The 10,000-nt window shown below is 29.5% G+C and overlaps 1 protein-coding gene across 2 annotated transcripts in view; it reads left to right on the plus strand.

The window, feature by feature from the left end:
* Positions 1-6,851: 6,851 nt before the first annotated feature.
* The window catches only part of LOC145247923 (LIM/homeobox protein Lhx3-like), a 320,272-nt gene continuing 317,123 nt past the window's right edge, over positions 6,852-10,000 (plus strand). For both annotated transcript variants that reach the window (XM_080109560.1, XM_080109559.1), the window contains exon 1: positions 6,852-7,939. In XM_080109560.1, the coding sequence (XP_079965686.1) occupies positions 7,813-7,939 (127 nt within the window). In that variant the 5' untranslated portion in view covers positions 6,852-7,812. The remainder of the gene's footprint in view (positions 7,940-10,000) is intronic.

A 10,000-nucleotide genomic window follows, 5' to 3' on the forward strand; every position in this document is an offset into this window, starting at 1 on the left:
TCGTGAAACAATAGTCATCTTAACAGTGGAATCTGCGCACATTGTATGAGCAAGTGGGAGGTAGGGAAAGAGAAGGAGGCGTATGTTAAAAGTGGTAGTTGTCGGCGAGCGTCGTCAAAGATGAAAGAGGAAACGAAGGAGAGGACGATGAGAGATAGAAACGAGAAAGCGAGAGTTTGAAGAATCGAGAGAGGGAGTGGGAGGGAGAGTGTTGAGTGGTTGGAGGAGGCGAGACTGAGGCCGAACGATCCATGCAAACGTTCCGACATTATTTGAGCTGAAAGTAGAGATAGTTTCGCGAGCTCAATTTTTTTTTAAGCGCGGAAAAAAGGGGGTGAATAATACCCTCCTCATCTTGATAAATATCTTTCCCGTCTCTGCGTGTGAGCTCCCATAGCCCCCTAAAATCCGTTACTCTACAAAAACAAAAACAAACAACAAAAAAATCTATAACAACCAAAAAGCAAAGTGTTTTATTTTTTTATCCTTAAAAAGGAAAATATCGTTTTGTTCGACTTTAACAAAATATCTTAAAAAAAAAAAAAAAACAAAAACAAGAAGGAAAGAGTGACAAAAAAATTGTAGATATTGAAGAAAATCTTTTTTGTTTGTTTTCTGTATTTGTTTTGTTTCCTTGTTGTATACTAAAAAAAAATATTTTTGGTAGAATCGCCGATGCCCGATTAAAGTTTTAACCCGTATGGTTTAAACAGAAACAAACAAAAAACCCTCTTCAATAAAACATTGAAAAAGAAAGAAAGAAATAAAGAAAAAGAAAGAAAAAAAATAACATTTCCAAACACTTTCGAAAATAGAGGAAATAATACTTTATCTACATAATATATGTTAACCTCCCTGACATGTTTTTACATATGCGGGTCTTTTTGACATATGACGGAATGAAACTAGTCGACAAAAAGTGATATACATACATCGATATATAAAACGTGATATATATATATATATATATATATATATATATATATATATATATATATATATATATATATATATATATATATATATATATATATATCGAAGAACAATACAAAATATATTCTGAAATAATAACACGGGATTACAGTCAACTTCTTCAATGAACGAAAAGGAATGTTTCGAAAAGAAATTTGAAACCTAAATTTGGAAATTTATCAAGAAAAAACAGTAAAAGAAAAAAAAAGATATAAACAACAACAACAAGGACTATTCACGGCTGTAAACAAACCTCCCCGGCCCTACACCATACCTTTCAGTCAATAACACCTAACAGCTCGTGTTTATTAGCACTCACAACTAAAAGGCACTTACACAAACATAAAAATAACCCTACCCAAGACAAGACAATATATATATATATATATATATATATATATATATATATATATATATATATATATATATATGTATGTATGTATGTATGTATGTATTTACATATGTATATATATTAAAATCTGATTATCCACAGACTCTTGTTTTATCCTTTCCGACTCATCAGCGTGGCTAAATATATGCATATATGTACGCATTGTATTATTGGTGTCCTACATTATTATTCTGTTATTGAGTTGCAGTGTCTATAGCGGTTTTATACGCTAATATTTATCAGAACGAGTCTTGAAATACACACAACATTAAAAGATGTTGATAAAATAGTAGACACATATATATATATATACATATCCAATTTTTTAACTTTAATCATGCGTTTATACATACGTTTATACACACTCACACAGACACAGACATATTTATGAATTATAAGATAAAGAAAGAGAGAGAAAAATATAATATATACATACATATAATTTTAGCTATTTTGAACAAGTGCAAACATATTTTATATGTACATATAACTTTTGTACAATAATCTTCATGAACATGTGTTTTAATCACAAAAACACACGCACGCATATAATATTCACACGACACTAAAATATAGATATTATACATAAATATATATATACAGATTTATATTCATATATATAAATATATATATACATATATATAGACATATATATATATGTATACATATGTCTATATATATATATTCATGTATATATACATATGTTTGACTTCTGCATATACATCTGTTAACTAACTTTAAGGCATATATTATTAACCCTAACTCGAACCCACAAATATAATATTCAGACAAGAAAACAATAAAATAAGTAAAAGTATACATACATATATACAAATATATACACACACACACACACATATATATATATATATATATATATATATATATATATATATATATATATATATATATATATATATATATACGTGCATATTAAATATTCATACGTATAATTTTTAATAATATAAAAACTTGTCTATATTTATTGTAACTAGAGTATTTTTATTAATTTTTAAATCTAAAACATACGTTTCCATTTATTTATACTTATATCTATGATAAGTACATAGAAATACAGACTCACTAAAATTCATTACGTACTCCTAAAAGAAACATAAAATATAAATATATATATATATATATATATATACATACAAACAAATATATAATACAGACGCACACTCAGAGTTACATATAGATCTCTCGCTCTCTCTCTCTCTCTCTCTCTCTCTATATATATATATATATATATATATATATATATATTATATAACTATCCAGAGAGGGCTGCTTCTCTGTATCACAGCTCTACAGTTAAGGCAGATAGGCAAAAGCTTAGAGTGACGGTCGAAACTCGATTGTTTTGTTGACAGTCAATAACTCAACCGCTGAGCCAATAAATCACAATAGTCATATAAACACTGTCAACTGCCGAAGTTCTCTATTTGCTTTCGTACGAATAGTTTGATACATCTATCTATCTCTCTCTCTCTCTCTCTCTATATATATATATATATATATATATATATATATATATATATATATACATATATATATATGTTTACATTTAGTAATGCAAGAACATATGGACCACTATTCTTACTAAGAAGGGCGCTGTTCTTTCTTTCGATATAATCTAAGACCATAATCGTTACCCTAACGCCATATCCATATACAATTAACTGCATCCCAGCTACTCATAGCAGCTAGATATGCACGTGCTTCGAACCGGGATCGAAACACGACTGTTGAACAGCCGGCGATTCTAAATATTTCGACGTCGTGCTCGTGCCAAGTGTTTCCTGAATTATATTCTATTTTGATTGTCGCGTTTTATTCTAAACGAAATATGTACTTAGACATCACATGTGTAGAGTTCCAAACGCGTTTAAACGTTAAATTAATTTTACGATTAAATAATTTTCATTATTTCAAATAGTGTGATAATGATAATGATGATGATGATTATGGTGATGATGATGATGATTGATATGCATTATATATCTTACAGGAAATAAATATTTTTAGTAATTAATAAATCAACACATATATATATATATGTATATGAATGTTGGTATATATAGATATATATATAGAGAGAGATATGAAATTTTATATTACGTTTTAATGAACCAAAAATTGTTTTAATGTAAATTTAAGTTCCGTGTTATTTACGAAGGTTTTAATGCAAACTATATTTGAATTATTGCAAAATAAGCATTGATAAAGTGATTGATGAATTAGTTTTAAATATGATTTTGAGTAGAACTAACTGACAAGATAGATTCATATAAAATATATTATACTAATGATCGTTTTCTTTTCTTTCTGAAGAAGGCATACTCGAAATGTCGCATGAATTTGAATGAAACATAGTTTTGTGTAAAGAAATAATTTCGATAACGATTTCTATCTTATTGTAATCTTCGTCACGACTCGTTTCGAACTTATCTTTCAACCATATTGATTTTGTAAACACACTTTTAGAGATTAGAAGAACTGTGAAATTGCAAGAGAGTGTACTGATAAAATACATTTATTTTAGTTAACTATATGTGTAATCTATAATTTTCTCTCTCTTTTTTCCTCTATCCCCCCTCTCTCTATCTATCTATCTTTACCTCACTCTATATCTATCTATCTATCTATCTCTCTCTCTCTCTCTCTCTCTATATATATATATATATATATATATATATATATATATATATATATATATATATATCATATGAAAACAATTCAAATACCACAAGTTAATTTTCTATCTATCTATCTATCTATCTATCTATCTATCTATCTCTCTCTCTCTCTCTCTCTCTATATATATATATATATATATATATATATATATATCATATGAAAACAATTCAAATACCACAAGTTAATTTATAGCACATTCATATCATTTTATTTCATATATAGTACCTCTTACACGTGTTTCGTCGAATGATATGCCAAAAAATACACGAGAGGCCCATATAAATCAATAAAAGATTTTTTTTAGAAAAAGACCAAAGGTGTAAGAGAAAACGAAATTCTTTTAAAGTCATAAAAAGCAATTTATTATTTGTAGATCGTTACAGGAAGAAACCACTCCCGTAAAACACTGATACAATAAGGGGGACAATTGTTCCAACACACCGTTACCTTTTTAAATATATACTGAAATTATATTTCTACGCTTCGTATTTAATTTTTAATAAAAAGAGATCGATGATAAAATCCATAAATCATAAATAATTTAATACTTGAAATATCGATTATAAGAAAAATCTAGTTTTTGACATCATTAGGTTTACAAATCATTTTTTTTTTACACGGTGGTCACCACTTATCAAGGCCCGGAAGCCACTCAGGGATAAGGGTTATTGCAAGTACAGTACGTTAGTGTGGAGATTTAATGAAGTGTTTACTTAAGGGGGTGGTTCATTAGGAATTTGTTAACGTTGGACTTGAAGACATCCAAGTTGTAGTCAGGTGGGAAGCAGGCAGATGGAACAGAGTTCCACAGACGTGCAGTTCTAAGAAAAATTAAAAGGGAGATAATATATATAGATACATACATACATACATACATACATACATATATATATATATTATATATATATATGCTCAGAAACATACGATTGTATGAATACATATAAGTATATATATATATACATATATATATATATTGATTTATGTATGCGCTTGAATATGGAAACAATATTACATAAAGAAGGATTTTAGACTATAGAGTTCAACTAAAAACAACTATACATATTTACGAAGAAATAGCTAATTAAACTAAACAATTAATACATATATAGATAGATAGATAAATAGATAAGTAAATTCATCTAACCAATTTTTAAACGAGTTAGGATCACTTACCTATTCATATATATACATACTCTATTTAATTATAAAATATATAGGTAGCCAATAAAATATAAGCCCACATATATATTTGTTGATGTGAGACTCATATTCCACTAATATTTTTTTTCCTTAAAAAACTGTATATATTTTATATATACATATACATACTAAGTCCGAATTTCGTGAATATCTTAATTGACTTTTGCTAAGTGTCGTACAAAGACTATGTATCGGAGATAGCTAGTTATATCTGATTAAATCATACCGTATCGATAATAAAAATAAAATCCCAACCTCAAGCGTACAACAAAAAAAAAACGTAAACATTCAACAACTTTATTGCAATCTGTGGTCATAGTCTAATTTCGCGTAGCACCTGTTGACAAGCTTGCCCCATTATTAATGATTGATGCGAAACCGATATGCCAGCAATTCGTGTACAAAAGAGTCCGTTTTAATCTATTACGGTGTGTGAACTCGTGATATTAAACCACCGAGCTCAGCTGTAGAACCTTATAACCAGCATTTTGTTTTAATAGCTGTAATATTAAATATATTTTAAGTTAAAGTGAAATAAAAAAGTAAATATATTTAGAGGTATTAACATATCCCTATGAATTCAAATATTCTGTTTCAAAATTAAATAATAAACACACATACATATTTACATGTATATCTGTGTGTGTGCGTGCGTATAGGTACATAGTTATATAAGAGTATCTTTAAGAATCTAAATAAACTGTTAAACGGAAACATTTTATACATACATACATACATACATATATATATATATATATATATATATATATATATATATATATATATATATATATATACATATGTGTGTGTTGGTGGGTGTGTGTATGAACGCCATTTTAAAACCTAAACAAACGGGCTACTATAAATCAATAAGTTAAAGTCTAATTTCTTGCCTGTTGTATATAATTATTATTATTATTTATGAGTATTACATTAAGTTTGTATAAAATAAATTTATTATAAATATCATACATATTTAAAGAAAATCTTAGTTTCGAAAGTTTATATATAGTCAAAATAAATTATTTTGTTACATCCTAGTATAAAATAATTATTCAAAATTTACATATTATTATTATTATTATTATTATTATTATTATTATTAACTCTCAGTACAGTCCATTATCGCTGTTTGCGTATAAATACATATATCAATACATACATATACATATATATGCACACACACAAACACACGACTGTGTATATAAATATATACAATATTTAAACATATAAGTATTATATACAACGTACTTTATTTATTCTATTTATTGGCTTTCTAATATTTTCTTAATTTTTTTCCAATTAAAGACGAACGTGAGCGATTTATAAATATTATTTGGCTTTTATATATTTGTGTAGGCCACTGCCTAATAAGTTCACCTGCAAATACACACATACACACACACACACATAGGCATACATATATACACATAAAGATAGTTATATATATATATATATATATATATATATATATATATATATATATATATATATATATATAATGATTGAATCATTTGATTGATTACGTCAAACACATCACATCAACGACTTAACTTAGAACTAATTTGGCGACAGCCTAAATTTTCACGACGGCCATTTCAAGTGTTGACCCAGTTGACCCTCAAATTCCACAACACACCTGCCAACCATCCCCCAAGCAACAACAGGAAGAAGAGGGACAACAACCAAAACAACACCAACAACATTTTAATTACAACATACAAGAACAAACACGTAACAATAACAAATTGGTAAATCCCGGCCTAAACCTTGTCTACGGTCACCATCTAGACCCATTTAAATCTGAGCTATATAAGTACCAAGGAGAGGAAGACCTCCCAAACCCCGCCTTCGATCTGCCCCTCCCCTTTTCCCAAAACCCGCACCCACCCCTCTTCCTCCTACGACAGCCTTATGTAAACAACAACAACAACAACAACAACAACAACAGTGACTATAACAACAGCAACAATAACGATAGCGAACACCAGGGCCCTAAGACGAAGAAGAAGAAAAAGAAGAAACACGGGCGAGATAGTAACAATCAAGTTAGGAGACTCCATCATCCAACGACGGAGCGACGCCCCTCCCCCTTGCAAGTGCGCGACGGTGCCGCCGACGCTGTGTCTCAGCGCGCCGGCCCTGCAGACGTGAGCGTCGCCGACGTCACAAGCGTTGCCGCAACCCCGGCGACTGCGTGCGAAAGAGAGTCCGCGTTGGGCCGAAGCGCAAGCGAGCCAGGGGAGTTAGCCGCCGCAGCCGGCACGCAGCATCGACACTGTCCGAACCCGAACGGCGACGACCACGACCACGAAGTCGACCAGGACCTCTACGACCCTAGCATTGGACTCCATCCCTACCAACAATACCAGCAGTACCACCACCTCTACCATCCTCTCCCCTACCACTACTACAACCACCAACAACAACAACAACAGCAACACCCACTCCAACTACTTCATCCTCAGTTTCAACGCCAAAACTATCAAGCCGCGGCCGCCGACGACACAATTTTACCGCACGGCCTAGACACCGAACTGGATACAGGGATGATGACTACTTCTGAGCTACCCGTCACGGTCGGGTGTGCTAAAACTTTTAAAGCAGGCGGACCTCCGAGTCCGGGCGCCCGGGCCGCTATTAACAATCTGATTACCCGAACGAAGTTCCTTGAAGGTAAGTACCAAGTTCAATGTTTTTTTTTTGTTTGTTTGTTTGTTTGTTATTATGTCGGTGCAAAAATAATGTCGTTTCAAACACACATACACACGCATATATATATATATATATATATATATATATATATATGTGTGTGTGTGTGTGTGTGTGTGTGTGTGTGTGTGTGTATGTGTGTGTGTGTTTGTATATATATATATATATATATATATATATATATATATATATATATATATATTTGAACGTCAAACACGACATTATTTTTGCACCAACATAATATTTGATAAACTTAATTTAAATGAACGGCTCAACTTTACTATATGGGATTGTTGAGATATCTATACGAATTTGGTTGGTTTTTCGCCGAAATCTTTTGATAGAATTAATGTCTTAGTCTTTAACTTTTTGTATCGCGAAATTTAATTTTCATTTAATTTCTAGTTGCTGAGAATAATAAAAAAAAATAATTGAATATCGGCGGCCATATTGTTTATTTTTGTTTATTTTTTTTTACTCTGTCAAAAGTAAATGTGCAGTTTAAAAAGATTAATTGCTGACGTAAACAGTTTTTTAGAGGCATGCATTTTACGCATACTTTTTTACACGCACGAAATAAAACAGTTTTAAGGGGATTTAAAAACTATTAGGCACAAGAAAATAACTTAATAATAACGACAAATATTTGAAGATTAAAAATACGAAAAAATGTGTAAGTTTATAAAAACGGCAACAATTCAGATTATATTTCAAACCAAAGTAGTATCAAATAAGACGACGGATCAATTTTACGAAACATTTGCGAAATACGAAAGGAAATACTGAAAAGCTTCCTTCAAGACTTACACAAAAGTCAACATCAAATCGCATTCTTCCTAAAATATCTTTTGTTTCAGAAAATAAACATCAACATATATAGAACAGCAATTGATGTTTAACAGATTAGAAGTCGTTATATGAATGGTGTAGATATTTCCTGTATATAAAAGCATGCAAATCACCAGCGGATCTAAAACATAGCAAATCAAGTAAGAGATTAGACATTGCCAAAGATTGTAACTACTTTCAGTCGATGTCATCTTCGAGCTTGATTCCTTAAAATCATATAGTAAGAGATGGTTAAAATGCCGAAACACCCATGATATATATTTGTACTTTTTTATTCTTTCATATTTATCCTCATACGATTTACACAACGTGTGTTTCAATTTCAAGATACATATTCTGTTTCCTTATCCCCATACATAAAGTTTCCCCTGAATAAGAGTCATCAGGGTGATAAGATGAGACCATACAATGGTCGCGAGATTCGAAGCTCAGATAAATGACATTATATATATATATATGTATATATATATATATATATATATATATATATATATATGTGTGTGTGTGTGTGTGTGTGTGTGTGTGTGTGTGTGTGTCTGTGTGTGCCTGTGTGTCTGTGTGTGTTCGTGCATATATACATATATGTGTATGTGTTCAATGCATATTAATATATTTTAATTTATAAAAGAAAGAACACATAAACACATTTATAAAATGAATGCAAATTATATATATATATATATATATATATATATATATATATATGCACACATATACATATGCGTATATATAGACCAGTATATATATATATATAAATATATATATATATATATATATATATATATATATATATATATACACACACACACACACACAAACAGATAATTAAAAGATAAAAAAAACAAAATAAGAGTAAATTTACGTCAACATCAATTTATTTTGTAAGTACGGAATTTAAGTAAAGCTTCAACGCCATATCTCTTATAATCTTATATGCATATATATATATATATATATATATATATATATATATATATATGTTTGTATATATGTATATATACATATTTATATAATAAATATATATACACGCACTTATATATACATGTATATATATATATTTATATATATATATATGTTTGTATATATGTATATATACATATTTATATAATAAATATATATATATACGCACATATATATGCATATATATATATGTGTGTGTGTGTGTGTGTGTTATTT

The sequence above is a fragment of the Euprymna scolopes genome, chromosome 26 (assembly GCF_053919585.1).
Source record: "Euprymna scolopes isolate OS-2025 chromosome 26, ASM5391958v1, whole genome shotgun sequence".
Lineage (NCBI taxonomy): Eukaryota > Metazoa > Mollusca > Cephalopoda > Sepiida > Sepiolidae > Euprymna > Euprymna scolopes.